This window comes from Quercus lobata, chromosome 9, assembly GCF_001633185.2.
Source record: "Quercus lobata isolate SW786 chromosome 9, ValleyOak3.0 Primary Assembly, whole genome shotgun sequence".
Lineage (NCBI taxonomy): Eukaryota > Viridiplantae > Streptophyta > Magnoliopsida > Fagales > Fagaceae > Quercus > Quercus lobata.
In genome coordinates, this window is record NC_044912.1 from 1,292,091 (window position 1) to 1,312,646 (window position 20,556).

Genomic DNA, 20,556 nt, shown 5'->3' on the forward strand with positions numbered 1-20,556 from the left:
GAAGAGATTGAAAGAGAAGTACCAAAAACTAAAAGAAATGAAAAGTAAGTATAATGGAAAATTTTAACACATTTAAAAAAAAAAAAAAAAATCTAATATGATGCCAAATTAAAAATTACATGTCCATCCAATATCTTTTAGAGTTGTGGTGGTAGTTGATATTGTGGCAGCAGCTTTCCATACCTATAAGAAATAGATGTTTTTGACGGCATAATATCCTCATGTAACTTTATGATCATCTTCACGTAAAATTATTAGATATATAATGAATCTAATGTCGTATACTACAATGTAGATTGATTGGATCTGAGGCAAGTACTAATGAAGAAGGGATGTTGATGGCAAAATGAAGAAGGATGAAGGAAAATGACAAAGATAAATAAGAATCTAATTTGGATAAAAAGAATCTTTATTACAAGAGATTTTTTTTTTAAATTTTTTATTTAATGTTTTGTCATTATATTTTAAACTAACTTGGTTCAAAAATTTAAAAATTTTGATTAGATGAGACATGTGGCGTAAAATTAGACTTTTGAATTTCAATTTAAAATCTAATTGGATTTTCTCTTAACTTTACTTACTAATATATATATATATATATGACTTATAAACTTGAATTGTTTTTAGTTCTTTAAAAAAAAAAAAAGGCTCATAAATTAAACTCTAATTTTTACACATGTCACAAAATTAAACTCTAATTAAAATCCAATTTTTACATTGAATTAACTCACTTGGTACAAAAATTTAAAAACTTAGATTAGATGGGATACGTAGTGCAAAATTAAACTCTAATTGAATTACAATTTGAAATCTAATTGAATTTTCTCCCAGCTTTACTTATTATTATATATATAGAATGGTAGCCAATAATGTGGGCCTGTGGATCATTATTCCTATCATTCTTGCTTAATGGTCTTTACTTTACTGCTTTCTTTCTCCACCCTTTTCATAATGTTGAGTTTCTTCTGCCACTAGGTCCTTTTGTTAAAATTGGGCATCAACAATATGTAACAGCATTTCTGTGGACGACAACCTTTAATCTCCTCAAAATGGAAATGATTCATGCATCATTTTTAGGATGATGATTTGTGCACACATAATTTGGAATAAGAAAGTATATTAATTAGAGAAGTACAATTTACGTGCATCAAGAGTTTCTTCTCATGTTTGTCAAGGCATATCCATTATTTTCAACATAAAAAATGGAGGATGTCTAAACACAAGAGAATGGACTCTTGGTGTTGGTGCGGAAACGTCAAAGGATGACAAGTAGAAGAGGTGGAGCTTCTTTTCCACTTTCACTCAACAAAACGACTACCCGTTTTTTAAAAGTCAAAACAGATGTTGTTTATATATTGGGATGTTCATGTTTTTTTTCTATTGGTCTAATCCTCATCTTTGATGGTCTCATCTAATGGCATCAAGAAATAATCTTTGGTGTTTTCTCCATCAAAGATTGTACGTGTTCCTGTCTGCCTGCCAAGGTTGTAAAAAAATTATCTTTGTATCATCAACTCAGCATGCTCTAGAGCTTACCTAGTGAAACTTTTGTACTAGTCGGTTCAGTGCAATATTTGGATCAAGTTGTTGAATCTGAAATTGGTATTTTTTTTTTTTATGAACGAGAAGGGGGGGCGGGGGCGACCATATGTGACTAACCCCCCAAGGTGTGACCTAATAGGGGCACCCTCCCACTAGGAAATGTTCGATTGAGCCATAGCTACTGTGACCGGGGCGTCACAGACCTCACCCTAGCACCCCAAGAGAGCCAGTAGGAGAGGCGCAATGCAAGCTAGGAACCCTCCTCCCACACGGTACCCGCCATGACTCGAACAAGGGACCTTGTGCTTGCATGCAGAATCTCTCCCAACTGGGCCACCCCTCCTGGGGCATGAAATTGGTAGTTTAATTAGCATCTCCCATGCACAAAGTACTTGAGGATAGGAGGAAAATGGGTTCTCGTTGTGGGGTTAACATATTATAAATTACATAGATATTCTTTTTTTAACATATTTTAGTTATCTATAAAATAAAATAAAATAATAAAACCTCACACAAAAATTGAAGATATACATTTTTGGATAAATTGGATCAGTGGAACCATTCCCTAAACAAGCATAGTACTGTTGATGACAACTATGTCAATTTAAAATTTTATTATGAAAATAAAATGAAATATTGATCAACAAAGCAAATACAGTAAGTTGATGACAAAAGTCATTGTAAAAAAATCACTACCTATAAATTATTGAAATAATAATATATATATATATATATATATATATATGAATACACAATAAAGAAATATAGGAGAAAAATGAGTTACCTTCAAAAGAATAATCTACGGTATAGTTGGGAATTCCAAACAGGTTTAGATACTGCAAAGATTAACGCAAAAATTCAAATGTTAAAACCTCCAAAAAGTCAAAAAAAAAAAAAAATTAAAGAATTAGATGATATAGAGCCTAGAAATTATTGTAATTAATTACCATATGCAATTATAGAGAATAAAAGCAATTTTTCTCTTTCAATTTATTACATATTTTTTCTTTTAAAGTTGCAATGTCTATTGGATAGTATAGTATTTTGTATTTCAATTTATCACTTTTGTTCTTTTTATTTATTATTTAATGATCATCATTGAATAGTATCTTGAATAATTGCTGCATAAAGTAAACAACATAATTATCATCATTGAATAGTGTATATATATGTGTGTGTGTGTTCTTTAAAATCTCAAATTCAATAGCTGTGGGTTTTTTTTTTTTTTAATTATAATTTTCTTGGAATTAGAGTTTTGGAGTTAGAGATGTTGATGGGTTAAGATTCCGATGGGAGACCCCAAGCCTTATCGGAGGGGATGAAGTAGCAGGCCTCACGTCGTATATTTGGGGCATTTGAAGTTTTAACTTTGAAGTGGCTTTGCAGCAAGTGTACTTATTTTGATTTTTAATATTTTTATATTAAAACAAAAACTTTGAAATTTACAATAGTGAAATATATATATATATATATATATATATATATATATATATTTATATATATAGAATCATAGATAAAGATATGTTTTGCTTCCACACATAAATACCACTTAAGTTAAAAACTTTTCTCTAAAGAACCTACCATGTATGCATTATTTTCCCTATACATTGGTGATACAAGTTGAATGATCACTTATTAGTGCTTGTTGCTACTTTTGTAGCTCAATTTAAAATTAAAAATGGTTGGCTCCTCTTGTAGTATGTTATCTTACACATAGTAGCCTATGTTAGAATTTTTTTTTCCTAGTTGATATTTACAAATAGAAGGAATAATGCTACACAAGTATAAAAACAATCTGCTTTTCATGATAAGTTGAACAACCAAATCAAGATTTTTGCAATTCATATTTAGAGTTATTAGAATGATAGAAAAGGTGGTTATTCTGATAATTATAATAAAGAATGATATGAAACATATAAAACTTATGCAACATCGGTGAACTAATAGAAAAACAATGATCTACTAGGGAAAGAAAAATAAAAAGGATCCTCATTTTTGTTGACAAATGCATACCCATCTCAGGTGTAATATTTCCTTGCTTACAATACAATGATACATTAAACAACAAATCACTTTCTTTCTTTTATGAGCCATGTAAATGAGATTGATGCTTATTGAAGCCTCTTTAATTGTCAAAAACCAACTGATATTCCTTCATGTTCTATTTACATGGTTTCTCAAATTATTTATGATCACATCTACTAGCCCATATGATAAAGTTTCCAAAGAACCTTTTGGCAAAAACCACTACAATCAAGAATATTAGGTCAAATAAGTAGATTTGCTGCACAAATATTAGTGTGGGATATCATTTTTAGCTAGTGTAGGTTTCTTTAAAAAAAATACTCGCAGTTTTGATATTTCTGCATGAGAGTCAGTACCGTGTTGGGAAAGGCGTTGGTAGAGTCACCTCCATGAGCACACACAAGAGGTGGATCCTTCATCCAACCACACTTTCTTCCTTGTATCTATAATAAACCAAACCAAAAACCCATTTCAATTAATTTCTCAAGTATTAAAAAAAGATATAGGTTTTGTATGTTAGTGTTAGTTGTTGTACCTGATGGAGGCGTTTGAGTCGGAAGTGGAAAAAGATGGGAGGGACAACAGCGATGAAGACAAGGCTTATGATAATTGTACGGAATAATCGTCTCTGAGATGATAATCTTATTCGGAATCCTCCTCCTTCTCCTCGTTGTTGTCTCCTTCCCGATCTCATGGAGATCGCCATTAGAGAGAGAGAGAGAGAGAGAGATTTGTTGGTGTTGGTGTGGAAACGTCAAAGGATGACAAGTAGAAATGGTGGAGCTTCTTTTCCACTTTCACTCTACAAAACGACTACCCGTTTTTTAAAAGTCAAAACGGATGTCGTTTATATATTGGGATGGTCATGTTTTTTTTCTATTGGTCTAATCCTCATCTTTGATGGTCTCAGCTAATGGCATCAAGAAATAATCTTTAGTGTTATCTTCGTATTATCAACTCAGCATGCTCTAGAGCTTACCTAGTGAAACTTTTGTACTAGTCGGTTCAATGCGATATTTGGATCAGGTTGTTGAATCTGAAATTGGTACTTTACCTTCTGAGTATTAGATAAAATTAACAAAATAAATTATCTGATATAACTCATCATACCAATTATCTGGATATAGCTAACGTTACATTCTTTCATGAAAAAAAAAAAAAAGATGTAGCATGATCAAGCTGATAATTATCCTACACACCTAGTGGAAGTCTTTGTTCAAACTCATTCAAGCAGATCTTGATAATTTGCTAAAACTGGCTTGTATAGCTGGATGTAATTTTTTTTTTTAGAGAAGACATTATGCTAGTATATTTGTGGATTAACTATATATTTTATGTCCTTTATTTTTCATCCTTGTTTGTAAAACTTGGGAATTATTTTCTTATTGGTGCTCTGTTGTCATTTAGTTTCCTAATTTGAACTCGTTGGCACATATACATAACATAGGTCTATCCCTGTCCAAAAGGCTCTCCAAGACATAGAGAAACGATTAGAAGATCCAGTGGCAAAGAGCAATATGTGATTCTCTACCAGATTTCATAATTCAACTTGTTTTGTAACAATCAGTTATGCGTATTAGGTCATCATGTCATTTTTGGACATTTATTCTTTGAGCAAAGGATAATGTTTCTTCCTTCTTTTGCTTCTTTACCTTTATAAAATTTTGCCTAGTTATAGAGCTTCTTAGAATCCATGCAGGTTTTCTTTCCTCATTGATCCAAATACTGGTATTTCATTGAATGAAAGTGCTGAGCATGAAGCTTCGTCTTATTTTCAGATCTCGTTTGAGCAAATTTGTTGATAATGGATGCCTCAACTATGTATTCTCATTTATTAAGTGTGATTATTGTTGCAAAGGTGATTCTTTCTTTAAAATTATTTATGTTATCCCTTAATGAGGCAGTCCAAATTAGTATGTATTGTTTTTATGGTCACAATTAGCCATAAGCTGCAAGATTCTTAGAGTGCCGGTAGATTTGTATAGTAGCAATGTAGCATACTTGTTTGGAACTCTTTATGAAATGCCTAAGAGCTTATATACATATGGTTAAACTTACACTTAATCCATGTGGGATACTAAGATGGTAACATCATATTCTTCAAAAACTATATGCTAGAAATATGAATGAAACTAAACATTCTCTAAATCTTTGAAGTAACATGTGTAGGACATTGAAATAGGTGATAGATCTACCTTTGGTTTGGGAGAATTGTTCTTGTAAAGTGACTCCTTAACCATTCTAATACTGTTGTGTGTGTGTGTATGTGTGTATGTATTGCAGTGGTTTCCAAATTCCAAATCATTATTGATTATATTTGGTGAGCTGAGAACTTGGTTTTTGAATTTGTTAACCAGTGAATGCCCCATGGGCCTGGTCGTTTGTTTTTATAAGAATCTCTCTTATTGCTATTGAAAAAATAATAATAAAAAATACAATTGTCTACATGATCTCAACTTTTTTTCACAAAGTTGAGCAAATGCAACATTAGGAAATGTATATTTATCTAATCATCTATAATTATGAGTCCTAATCTCTAATGCAGACACTTTTTGTTCAGGCCTTGAAACCTTTCTGAGACATTATGAGCACTGTTGGGGAGCCTAGGGTATCGATCTGGAGAGGGCATTACACATTCATCACCATTAAATGAAACCTTTCTTGGGAAACCCCATCCTTCTCTAAAAGTGAACATATCTGGATCTTTTTGTAGTAGCATCTCAGTTTGTACATTTCCGTGGGTCCTGCTTGAAGTAACATTTCATTGCAGTACTGAATCCCATAAAACACCCCCGTATCATCTAAGAAAATATATTGACAAGCTTAATTACGACAACAAAAGAAAAAAAGAGGACATAAAAGAGAAATGAATACATTAAATTTTGGTAAGTTCGGATTTTTTTTTTCAAGATTATTAATTTATTTGCTTATATGTAACTTTTTAAAACCTTAATTTTTTTGTTGTTCAAAAAAAAAAAAAAAAAAAAAACCTTAATTTTTTTGGGGTACAATTATACTTTTGACATCTTTTTTTTTTTTTTTTTTTTTTAAGTAAACTTTTGACATGATCTTTCAGCAAATAAACCAATGTTGATGTTTTATTAGTGATAAAAGAAGATAATAATGGCATAGGTTTCGTTCAACTTACTAATGATTCCATACTGAATCAAGGGGCTTGTAATTGAAGCTGAAAACCTGATTGATATTTCTGAATTTGGGATGGAGCATCACCAAATTCCACTGGGAAAAGTTTTTCGCATAATTTAGATTTGTGATTGTGATTTTGACCCGCCAATACTCTCTGTAATTTTGATTTACATGCCAGTGCACCTGTATGGGACACATGTGGCTAGAACAGCTCACCAAAGGTTGTGGCTCTGCTTCACTATTTGCACTTGGTAGTTCCGACAGGGATGGATTTTCATCCTGCCTGCCATTTTCAGCGGGAAAAAAAATGGAAACAGTTACTTTGACGAGGAGGAAGCAAAAAAGGTGGTAGTAGATAATAAGCCATTGGAATCATGAGGTGCTTGGAAGCAACTTGAACAAATGACATTTCAAATCTAAGAAACATGGGCATAGAAAGCTATGAAGCATGGGTGCGTTTCCGGATTCGGGTGCGGGTGCGGTTGTGGGATTCAGCAATTTTTGAAAAAGTAGGGTGCGGGTGTGGCGAGATGCGGCGATTAAAAAATTATTAAAAATATTTTTATTTATATTTTTAATATATTGCTAAGCATACTTTTTCACATTATATAAATATATACCAAATTTAAGAGCAATGGTAGATAATAACTAAAACATGATGTTCATATTACATTACATTACAGCTTATATAAAAAAATTATTACATTACAGCTCATATATATTACTTTTTCACAGATTCACAATCACAAATCACAATGAGTAATAACTATTAACTAAATAAAAAATCAAACCCAAGTCACAACATTATTACATTACAGCTTATATAAAAAATTTTAAAAAAAAATTTAAAAATCAGATCACACTATCACAGATACATTGAGTAATAGTCAGAGCATGTGAGAGCTATGAAAAACTAAGATTGGAAGCTTGAGATTGATATTTGAGCTTGAGACTTGAGAGTGGGTTGCCGGGTCGGTGAGGATGTGAGTGAGATTGTGTGAGTGTGAGAGTGAGATTGTGTGAGAGAGGGGAGACGGAGAGCAGAGGCAGCGAGCCGTGGCGTGGAGCACAGAGATGAGAGACCAGAGAGTGAGAGAGAGAGCTGAAGATGAGAAGTGAGAGAGCTGCGGACTGAAGATGATATAGGGTTTTGTTGTTTTTGTCCAAACGGTGCGTTTTGCACCTTTTTTTTTTTTTTTTTTTGAATTTCGGCCTGAATCGACCGGTTGGCGTCGGTATCGGTGGTTGCCGCCGATACGGACCGATTCGGCCCGAATCAGCGCGGATCGACCTGATTCCGCGCGCGTCGGCGCGAGTCGTGAAAAAAAAAAAAAAATGGACGCGGCACGAACGCGTAGGTAGCGACGTCCCTCGTGCGTTGGGCCACGTCGGACGCGAGTGCAGCGGGTGTTTTGCCGCGTCTGTGCATCCCAGATAGAAAGTAGAAATTGACATGGACACAATACGTACAGTATAGGATAGGCAAAACGAGGAAGTACTAATCCAGAATTTAGGAAAGCTAGATGCAAGTAATCTAATTAACTTCTTTAATAGAAGTTTGCAGAGATTTATAAAATTAAATAGATACAAAAAAAAAAAAAAAAAAAACAAGATACACAACAATGGCATAAAAATTTAACGAAAAGAAACCCTTTAAAAAAAAAGCATCCCATTATAGATTAATCAATGTCAAACCATGCATATTCCACAAATTTTACAAGAAAACAAAGAAAAATAAAAGTTTGATAAAATGGGTATACAAAAAAAAAAAAAAAAGGCATCCAAACAAAGATTAATCAATGTGAAACCATGAATATTCCACAAATTTGATAAGAAAGCAAAGTAAAATAGAAGTTTGCAAGATACACAACAATGTCATAATTGAATATAGAAAGAAGGGTAACAGAAATTAAACATAGATGTTAAACAAGCAGTGTCAAACAAGAACGGGAATTTTGAAGAAAGATTACAAAAAGACCTACCAGTATCAAAGATGAATACACTGTTGGTGAAGTTCCTATTAGCATCATAGCCCCTAGAAACATAAAGGAAATTCAAATTACCAACAACATTGCATGTGTGACCCACTCTAGCCCCTGGTCCACCTGCTTGGTTCTGAATCTCAACCCTTTCCCATAACATCTTTTGTAAGGAAGCCATGGATTTTGCACTTTCTTGGGGAAGGGACAAAGTGTAGTGAAAAAAGAAAGTATCTTTCTTGGAAATATGAGAGAGAGAGAGAGTAGGAAAGGTAGTCTTTTTATGATGATTGGTTTGTGAGAAAGAATGTGCAATGCTAAATGCACAACAAATTTTGCAACCCCCCACTAGGGCCACTACCCATTCTTATTTTTTTAAACCAAAAAAAAAAAAAAAAATTGCAACTTTTATTTTTTTCACATCTGGTTAAGTTGGGAGAATATAATCGGTGGCAACACCATTGTCATCTTATTGGCGCACACACCAATTACAGACTGCCAAATCAGCAAAAGTGTGAAATCTGTTATCAAATTCTCTATGTACTTAGATTTTCTCTTGTACTTAGATTTTCTCTACTCTACTCTATTGTGAAATCTGTTGTCACTGTGAGAGCTCAGCCTAAACCAAAAAAAGCTCACGCCACCACCATCCACCATCTCCAGTGGTAGTGGTGTTGAAAGCAACCATATTAATTTGAAGCATGAAACCTATATGCATATATTATTCCAAATCAAATAATACTAACATAGCAGCAGAGCAAAAGTATAGAAAATCCAAATCAAATTAAGAGAACATGGAAACGTAGATTTACCTGCAAAATCACTTCAGAAACTAATCTGATTTGATCTGCAACGAACAATCGTTTCTTGAATTTCGGTACTCGAACCTGATTGTTACACTATTTTGGTCTTTACATTTTGAGGACATAGTCATTTTGGTATCTACAATTTTGTAGCAATTAATTTGATCTCTATTATTTTCAACTTGTAATCAATTTGATCCCTGCGGTTAACTTACTGACTGAAAATGTCTACGTGGCAAATGGTGTATACAGTTGGCATACTTGAAGTTCACATGGCATTAAAATAATAATAATAAATTTCTCATCAGCATATTATGAAAGAGCATCATTGTAATGAAAGCAATCCTCTTTCATTTTTTTTCCTCCCCCAACCTAATATTTAAGTTTTTCAAAAAGAAGGGAAATGGATAAGAGACACAAAAAAGGGGGGGGGGGAAAATGAAGGGAAAAACGAGCATAAGTACTATTCATCATGTCTTCTCGAATATTACTCCCAACAAAGCTCTTATGTTTTGAAGTACAAAAGATAAGATGACTTATAACTTAATTAGTTGACACTTCTTGGTATTTCTAATAGAGACATTCAGAGTTCAAATCTTCCATCCAACTATCGAATTATATATATATATATTTATATAGTAGGGTTCAACTGAGAAATTTGTTGGTCGACATACTACCTCCATATCAAGGGAAAGAAACCAAATATGTTAATGTCAGATTGCAACGATGGTACTTGATCCATTTCCAAATTATCAACATGGATGTTATTGCATGTATACATTACATGCTAACACAAACATTAAAATAAAAAAAAAATTGTTCATAGTATTATCTTCTTCACAAGTCATATATCTTATTATTTGTATAAAAATAAATAACCCCTTGATTAAGGAAAGAATCAAAGTGGGGGAAAATTATTAAGTTATAGTGCAGTGAAATTGTGCCATTTCCTTTCACATTCATGGCGGACCTTATAATGAATTTAATTTGTGAACTCCACCATAAATATATGAGAAGAAAGAGCCCAACATCACTATATTCTAAGAGTACCAAAGTGGGAAGGCTAAGTCCCTAGGCACTATTAGACAAAATGAAGTTGTCAGAACTTAGCAATTCTGAAGATTTCAACGGGGATCCCCAAACAAGTAAGGAAAAACAATTCTCAAGCAACAAAACGGTTTTATTGTGCCTTTGCATGAATACACGCTGGCCTAAATTTTTTCAACTCACAAAATTATATCTACATCTAATTTTAGTAAGTGGAAAGTAACCTCTCATGCTTTGATAGGGACACAACTCACACAAGGTATTAGCCGTGGCAACTACAGAAAATTTAGATGTAAGAATACAACTATTTCATTTATGGTTCGAACCAAAGTGTAGAGATTATCACATGCCACAACCTGAGGGAGAGGATAATTTAGAAGTAAGAATAGAAAAGAAAGCAAGTCATATATCTTGTTATCTTATTAGCATATGTACCACTTATATTCAATCTAATTCATTGGTAACCTTGATGTTTTACACCCCAATAAATAATAATATAGACGCCAAGCCTCTATGTCCGACTCCCGTCCAACTGGTACCAATTCCAATTTTCCCAAATTCGTCTTTAAACCCGAAATGGCTTTAAAGGACATGAAAATTGTGCTAAGTGGATAACTTGCCTGATTACCATGCATATCGCTTGTATTCAATCTAATTCATTATTTCTCAATAAAATTGTAAATTCTGTAAATTCACAACTAAATCCGTGCAACACAAGGACATGAACTAGTTTTTTTTTCTTTTTTTTTTCTTGATGAATCTGTGAACGGGTTTAGCTTTAGGACTTAACAGTCTTCCAAGTTTCTAAGCTAACCAGCAAGTAGATGGACAGATCCACCCTTTTTTTATAAAAAAAAAAATTTTATTTTTAGTATATTACCATTTCTAGTCCTTTATTTAAACTTCGGGTAAACCCTCTTAATAAGTGAAAGTCTAGAGTTAACATTGTTCTTTGTAAAATAATACTAGTTGATAGTATTGAAAAACTTAACCCCTTTGGTTCAACATCAAGGTAGTCCTCCTTGTGTGGGTTCCAGTTAACTCAACTGGTAAAGTCTCTGATAGTTGTATAAGAGATCTGGGATTTAATCTCCGCCTACACCAAAAACTGATTGGTGTCTTGGTCTGTTGATAAAGAGCTATCATTAGAAGCGGACGTCATAAGTTGAAACTCTCTCAAAAAAAAAAAAAAGGTAGTCCTCCTTGCCAGATCCAAAAAAAAAACAAGGGTAGTCCTCCCTGTTCTAAGAACAAAATCCCTAATAAACCCATTTAATAACCATAAAAATTAGTGCAATGTAGCCTGCAAACATATTCCCTATTGATGCAAAAGGTGTCAATTTATCAATCCAATTATGGTTCTACTAACAGCCTCTAGAATGGTTCACTACCAGAATCTCTCTACTTACACAAATTTGGCCTCAAAGCCCAATTATTAGAATTAGACATCTAATTCAAAGCTAGACTTTAGGGTTTGTAAATTAAATTCTCTTTACAAGTTGTTTCATTAGTCTTAAATGGCCCGAGGCCTAACTAATAAATTTAACTCTATTTTATAAACTAATCAAAAAATTCATGCACTAATAATGTTTTCTTCTTTTTAAATTTAACTATAATATTTTTAATACTTGAATTGGCTTGGATCATTTATAATGCTATATACCATGTGGGAGGGAGAAGCTTGAAGAGAGGGAATCATCAAGTGGAGTCCACCTGAGGGGCAACTAGGCCCAACTATTCATCAGACTAGGCCCAGTTCAGTCAAGATAACCCATTTAGAGGAAACCAAGAAGGACAGCCCGCCCAAGGAGCAGATACTTCTCGGGAGACTAGAGATAAACCACCAAGGCCATAAGGTTGAAGGCCGAGGAAAGTAGTAGTGACATGCAAGCAAGGGAATGAGGAAGCTTCTAGATAAATCATCCATCACCTCCACATTTAATGCACCATATCAACTCAGTCTGCCGCATTAATGACAGAATGACTCCTAAACAGTGCCCCACAACCTGCAACCTACTCTACCGCCACCAACAAGGCAGTGATGGGACAAGTATCTAAGGAGGGATCAACAACCATTCAAGTGAAAGGCTGGGATGCAATCCAAGTAGCTATATATAGGAAGGAATATCCTCCTTGAAGGGGTGTCAGAAAAAGTTGAAGGAGAAAAATAGGAAAATAGAGAGAAAAAAGAATCATTGTAAAATCGAGAAGTGTATTCCTAAAGAACTTCACTCCTCGGCCAACCTGAGGAAGAACTTAAATAATAATTTCTCTTTCCTTACTATAATTCTTAACTAAAATTGTTATCCTTGCCAATCTTCTTTCCCTAATTGCTAAACCGTGGCTACCAGGGCTTAAAGGTTTGTCCTTGACCATCCACCTCTACAAATTAGTTGTATTGGGCCTCCATTTTAGCCCACTCTCATCCAAGTTGGGTCAGACTGTTAATTTTGCCCCCTACATACGGAATACACAAGATCTTCTCATCAGTAATTAATTATCACAAAAAAAAAAAAAAAAAGTTCCTAAGAAGTTGTGAAGCCAATTTCCCTCAAACCCAGGTTGAAGGAACAAATACGACCACTAGTGAAAACAAATTTGACTCAAAAGGAGCCGATACAAATTTGAAGGATAGAAATTAGAAAGGGAACAAAAACTAGAGGGAGAAGACTTCAAAATTTAAAAAACCCTTAAATAGAAAGACGAACTGGAATAATGCTTAACAAGATTTGGGTTAATTAAAAGGGGAGCCTAAAGAAGAGAGGTTTCAATCTCCAATAGGACAAATAATATCTTTAACACTCAGATTGTTCTCTGGGCAATTGTATAAAAAAAAATAAAAAATAAAAGGACGGGGGAGGAGGATCAAATTCAAACAAAGAAATATAAACCAAATAATGTAAATAACTATTGAACCTTATAACTTCATAATACACATCCATCTCAAATTCAAAATCAATATGAGGTTTTCTCATTCTCTCCTCACTCTTTGAATACGTCAAAAACCCAAGCATATTTCAGAAGCTCCACCCCCACCTTTTCCATCAGAAGTTGATAATTTTATAGTACCACTAATTGTGTTCCTAGAGGTAATCTTGTTTCAAGGTGCTGCCTTGCACGACTTCTAGACTTGCTTGTCAGAATTCTTAGGTGTCCATCTATATGGATGGCGGGAATCAATAATTATCTTTCAAGTGACACATTATGACTCAGTATATAAGCCGCAATCTGCAGATCAACTCCACACCCAACAAAGCCAATTAATTCTGATGGTGTCACAGAAATCATCCAACTCCATAACTCGTCCATATGCCTCGTCCAACGAAAGACAAGCTACGATAAATCAAATAGGCAAAGTGAATGTTCCAAGCGTTCTGGCTAACCTCGTCCATCTATGGACGGACAATACCTCATGGAATCTTACCCATCATTTAAGCAGGCCAAGCCGTCCAAGATGGTCTCGTCCATCCTTTACTAAAGATGGACGAGTTCATCGTGGAGGTCTCGTCCATCTTTTACTAAGGATGGATGAGTTCACCATAGAACGACCCGTCCAACCTAGGTAACTTCCATAGCGGTTATGGAAGTTACCCCAATTCTCCGGACTCCTCGACATTGGGAACGGTTACTAAACAGATAACCGTTCCACGCATACTATATAAGGCTTCCTCGATGAAAGGTAATGGGATTCAGACAATTTTACTTTGAGAAAATACTTCTTCCTTTCAGAGAGTTCAAAAGTAACTAACTTCATCATCGGAGGACTTTTGGCCGGTCCCCACCGGTCTCCTCTGATTCAGTGTTCTTTGTATTACAGGATATAGCCCAAAGATCATCGCTCAAGTCTTGTCAACCCACTGATATCCAAGGAATCATCAGTTGACGCCGTTTGTGGGGAGAGATTGTTTCACAGTTTACTTCTCCGTGACAAAGGGTTGATGGTTCGGACTAGATCGAGGGCTACTAGCCCAGGCCATTAGGGAAGCAGCAACCCGCATCATGATCGCCAGTCTGCACCGGTCATGCAAGCGTCATCTGTCCAACATGCGCAATCTATGGCGGACACTATGGCGGAGTTGACTCGCCAAAACCAAGAATTACGAATGGAGATTAATATGAGGAGGCAAACACATGAAGAACGTGAAGGAGGACAAACACAGAGTCATGGCGGTAGAGAGAATACCGAAATTGGAAGTCAGTTTAGGGGCACCATTTCACGAACGGTACCACACTTGAAGGAAGAAATGGACCAAATGAAGAGAGTTATGGAGGAAATGAAAGAGAATATGAGAAGGGCGAATTCGATAGAAGATTTGGTTCATAGAACTGATTCCCCCTTTACGGCTTCCATCAACGGTCACCCCCTACCATCAAAGTTCAAGTTGCCTTCTCTAGATTCATATGATGGAACACGTGACCCATTTGATCACATAGCCACTTTCAAGACCACCATGCATCTTCAAGGGGTGCCTGATGAGATAATGTGTAGAGCCTTCCCTAGCACCCTTAAGGGTCCGGCGCGAGTTTGGTTCAGCAAAATACCCCCAAATTCGGTGAGTACTTTTGAAGAGTTGAGCAAGTTGTTTGTTAACAATTTCATTGGGGGACAAAGACACAAGCGTTCCTCGTCCAGTCTGTTGACAATAGAGCAGGGAGAGAACGAGAGCCTTCAGTCATTCATCACCCATTTTAACAGAGAAGCCCTTAGTGTGGATGAAGCAGATGATAAGCTCCTACTGGCGGCCTTCCATAATGGGGTGAATTCGGATTTGTTTATACACAAACTCTATGAGAAAGAGCCTCAGTCCATGGCCGAACTCGTTCATTCGGCTCAGAATTTTATGAATGCAATAGACGCGATCATTGCTAAGAAGAGGAAGAGGTCTGAAAGAATGGACGCAAATCCCAGTCGCCATCACGAGCAAGGTACTCGTCCAAAGAAGGGACGGACGGAGGAAAGGAGAGACCGAGAAAGTAAGAAGCCAGGCCCTTCAGTACGGAACCAGCAATATACCCCTCTAAACGCTCCACTTGAGCAAGTCCTTATGCAAATCAAGGATGATCCTTCCCTGAAATGGCCGGAGAAAATGAAGGGGGATCCCAACAAGCGCAATAGGAACAAGTATTGTCGCTTCCATAGGGATCATGGTCATGACACAGACGAGTGTTTCGATTTAAAGTAACAAATTGAAAATCTTATAAGGTAAGGGAAGTTGAGGGGTTTCCTAGGACGAGACCAGAGGGACGAGAAACAGAAAGGGGAGATGGAAGAATCATCACGACCACCACTCGGGGAGATAAGAGTCATTATTGGGGGAAGTTCAACTGGCCATTCGTCCAAGTCCAAGAAAGCATACTTGAAGGTAGTGCAGAGCGTCCAACTTTCTGGACAATCACCGAGAGCAAGGTCCACAGACGAGCAGGCAATCACTTTCACGGACGAGGACGCTGACAGAATTCATCACCCCCATGATGATGCTCTCGTCATCTCCTTATTAATTGCGAACTACATAACTAGAAGAGTGCTTGTGGACAATGGAAGCTCAGCAGACATTTTATATTATCCAGCTTTTCAGCAGATGAGATTAGGACGAGACCAGCTCCGTCTAGTGAACTCCCCCCTAGTAGGCTTTGGTGGGATGAAGGTGCAACCAGTTGGTACTATTTCCTTATCCGTGGTAGTGGGGGCATACCCACGACAAATCACCAAGGATGTGAACTTCCTTGTGGTAGATTGTCCATCCTCCTACAATGCCATAATTGGGAGACCAACTTTTGGAAAGCCGTTACCTCTACTTACCACTTATCAGTCAAGTTTCCAACAGAACACGAGGTAGGGCAGGTACACGGGGACCAACTGGCAGCAAGAGAATGTTACTTGGCCATGTTGGCCATGGATGAACAAGTTCAAGCCATGAATATTGAAGAAAAGAAAGTTGTAGTAGAGCCTACTGAAGTATTGGAAGACATTTCCTTGGATGAAAATAACCCTGAGAGGTGTACCAGGGTTGGAGCAGATTTAGAAGAGAAGATTAAAAAGGACCTCGTCCAATTTTTAAAGAAAAACATCGATGTGTTTGCGTGGAGCCATGAGGATATGCCGGGTATAGACCCTAGTGTCATTACCCACCGTTTGAATGTATGTCCTTCCTCCAAACCTGTGTGGCAAAAGAAGAGGGTGTTTGCCCCTGAGAGAGATGGTGCAATCAAAGACGAGGTCTAAAAGCTGATGGTAGCGAAGTTCATTCGGGAAGTGTACTACCCAGATTGGTTGGCCAATGTAGTAATGATAAAAAAAGCAAATGGCAAGTGGAGAATGTGCGTGGACTTCACTGATCTGAACAAGGACTTCACTATCCGTGGTAGTGGGGGCATACCCACGACAAATCACCAAGGATGTGAACTTCCTTGTGGTAGATTGTCCATCCTCCTACAATGCCATAATTGGGAGACCAACTTTGAATAGTTGGAAAGCCGTTACCTCTACTTACCACTTATCAGTCAAGTTTCCAATAGAACACGAGGTAGGGCAGGTACACGGGGACCAACTGGCAGCAAGAGAATGTTACTTGGCCATGTTGGCCATGGATGAACAAGTTCAAGCCATGAATATTGAAGAAAAGAAAGTTGTAGTAGAGCCTACTGAAGCATTGGAAGACATTTCCTTGGATGAAGATAACCCTGAGAGGTGTACCAGGGTTGGAGCAGATTTAGAAGAGAAGATTAAAAAGGACCTCGTCCAATTTTTAAAGAAAAACATCGATGTGTTTGCGTGGAGCCATGAGGATATGCCGGGTATAGACCCTAGTGTCATTACCCACCGTTTGAATGTATGTCCTTCCTCCAAGCCTGTGCGGCAAAAGAATAGGGTGTTTGCCCCTGAGAGAGATGGTGCAATCAAGGACGAGGTCCAAAAGCTGATGGTAGCGAAGTTCATTCGGGAAGTGTACTACCCAGATTGATTGGCCAATGTAGTAATGGTAAAAAAAGCAAATGGCAAGTGGAGAATGTGCGTGGACTTCACTGATCTGAACAAGGCTTGTCCCAAGGATAGTTATCCGCTACCGCGCATTGACCAGTTAGTGGACTCAACTGCAGGCCACAAATTGCTTAGCTTCATGGATGCCTTTTCGGGATACAATCAGATAAGGATGGACGAGGCTGACCAAGAGAAGACATCTTTTGTCACCAGTCAAGGCTTATTCTGCTATAAGGTAATGCCATTTGGTTTAAAGAACGCGGGGGCGACATATCAGAGGTTGGTCAACCACATGTTTCGTCCGCAGATTGGGCGGAATGTGGAAGTCTATGTAGATGACATGCTGGTGAAAAGTCAGGACAAGGGAAGGCATCTAGACGACCTACAGGAGACATTTGACACACTGAGACAGTATAACATGAAGCTGAATCCTAGCAAATGTGCTTTTGGAGTATCGTCAGGGAAATTCCTTGGCTTTATGGTCTTCCACAGGGGAATTGAAGCAAATCCAGATAAAATTCAAGCAATATTGGACATGAAGCCACCGCAAAATACCAAGGAAATCCAATCCCTCACTGGACGAGTTGCCGCGCTTAACAGGTTTGTCTCTAAAGCTACTGATAAGTGTTTGCCATTTTTTAAGGTTCTCAAAAAAGCATTCGAATGGACCGACGAGTGTCAGAGAGCTTTCGAAGATTTGAAGGCATACCTTACCATGGCATCGCTGCTGAGTCCATCGGTGGAGGGAGAGGAATTATATTTATACTTAGCGGTAACCCCGCATGCCGTGAACTCAGCATTGATAAGAGAGGAAGATAAAGTGCAAAGACCTGTGTACTATACAAGCAAGGCATTGAAAGGAGCGGAAGGACGGTATCCACAAATGGAGAAATTAGCCTTCGCATTGATCACCGCTTCTAGGAAGCTGAGGCATTATTTCCAAGCGCATGTCATTAATGTCATGACAGATCATTCGCTCAAGAAGGCAATGAATAGACTGGAAGCTACAGGACGATTAATCCAGTGGGCTGTGGAGCTCAGTGAGTTTGATATTAGGTATCAACCAAGGCATGCCATAAAAGCTCAAGCCCTAGCAGATTTTATTGCAGAGTTTACCCCAAGTCATAATGAGACAGAAGACAGTAAGAGATGGATCGTCCACGTGGATGGTTCGTCTACACGGCATGCAGGAGGAATTGGTGTGGTCCTGCAATCGCCAGAAGGAGATAAACTGAAACATAAAGTCCGTCTACAGTACCAAGCAACTAACAATGAAGTCGAATATGAAGCCCTCCTCAAAGGGCTAGAATTGGCTAAGTCTGTGGAAGCCAAGTTCATATGTGTCATGGGGGATTCTCAACTGATCATGGGGCAAGTAAATGGGATGTATGAAGCGAAGGAAGAACGAATGAAGAAATACCTTGGTAGGGTGATGCGCCTTGTGAAAAGATTTGAAAAAGCTGACTTCGTTCAAATCCCAAGGGAGGAGAACTGGAAGCTGATACTATAGCAAAAGAAGCCTCAGCAAATGAATCAATAGAGAAGTCAGATGAAGTTCAATATATGCCAAGTATAGATGTCCCGGAAGTACAACAGGTGGATAACAGAGAAAATTGGATGACCCCCATTATATCATACTTGAAAGACGAACGACTACCAGAAGAGAAGGACGAGGCCAGGAAGGTGAGGGTGAGATCAGCTAGATACGTCCTTATGAATGAAGTGCTATACAAGAGAGGTTTCTCTCAGCCTTACCTTAGATGCTTAGCTCCGGACGAAGCAAACTACGTACTGAGAGAAGTTCATGAAGGGGCATGTGGCAATCATTCAGGAGCCAGATCACTTGTCCACAAGGTCGTCTGTGCAGGGTATTACTGGCCGAACATGCAAGCTGATGCTAAAGCATACGTTAAGGTCTGCGACCAGTGCCAGCGATTTAGCAACGTCCCTAGGCAACCATCGGAATACCTCACCCCAATGGTGGCACCGTGGCCCTTCGCACAATGGGGACTGGACATTTTGGGTCGCTTCCCTTTGGGAATAAGGCAGATGAAGTTTTTAGTGGTGGGTATCGATTACTTCACCAAATGGGTGGAAGCAGAACCGTTGGCAAATATCACACAACAGAATGTGAAAAATTTCGTGTGGAAGAACATTGTATGCAGATTTGGAGTGCCGAAGGTATTGGTGTCTGACAACGGACGACAATTTGACAATGCACTCTTCAAGGACTTTTGCTTACACTTTGGAATTCAGAACCATTATTCCTCGCCCGCACACCCCCAAGCCAACGGCCAAGCTGAAGTTACAAACCGATCCTTGTTGAAAATCATCAAGACTCGGCTTGAGGAGGCAAATGGAGTATGGCCAGATGAATTACCAGGAGTTTTATGGGCGTACAGGACCACAGTGAGAACCCCTACAGGGGAGACTCCTTTCAAGTTAGCCTATGGAAGCGATGCAGTCATACCTGCAGAGGTACATATGGCTAATCACAGGGTGATGATGTATCAAGACAAGGATAATGAGGACCAGCTTCGTCTGAACCTCGATCTAATAGACGAGGTAAGGGCAAACGCAGAACACAGGGCAGCAAAGTACAAGAACCTCATAGCTAGGCAGTATGATGCGATGGTGAAGCCTAGGCATTTCAACATAGGAGATCTCGTCCTGAGAAAGGTCTCTTTGTCAACCAAGAACCCAGCACATGGGAAGTTGGGCCCAAACTGGGAAGGACCCTATAGAGTTATCAACTATAAAAGGCAAGGATCCTACTACCTGGAGGCCCTGGACGGGAGAAAGTTGGAACATCCTTGGAATGTGGAGCACCTGAGGAGGTATTATCAGTAAGAGTGAACCTATGGACGAGCCTGGGTCTTGTCTGTCTACTAACGTACTACTATGTTTGGTGTTGTTTGTGTTTGATACTACTAGTGTTTGATACTACTATGTTTGGTGCTGTTTGTGTGTGAAGTTTGAAACTACTATCTTATTACTTATTATGGTTGTGTTATGGTTATGGACGAAGTTATGA

At 37.6% G+C, this 20,556-nt stretch overlaps 2 protein-coding genes across 2 annotated transcripts; both read left to right on the forward strand.

The window, feature by feature from the left end:
- The first annotated feature begins 14,994 nt into the window (after window positions 1–14,994).
- LOC115959988 lies at window positions 14,995–15,726 on the forward strand. Its single transcript, XM_031078676.1, has one exon. The coding sequence runs from the start codon at window positions 14,995–14,997 to the stop codon at window positions 15,724–15,726; it is 732 nt and encodes a 243-aa protein (XP_030934536.1).
- A 2,511-nt stretch (window positions 15,727–18,237) lies between these two features.
- LOC115959990 lies at window positions 18,238–20,556 on the forward strand. Its single transcript, XM_031078680.1, has 4 exons — window positions 18,238–18,897; window positions 19,005–19,679; window positions 19,860–20,201; window positions 20,497–20,556. Exons 1-4 carry the CDS (start codon window positions 18,238–18,240, stop codon window positions 20,554–20,556), a joined length of 1,737 nt encoding a protein of 578 aa, XP_030934540.1.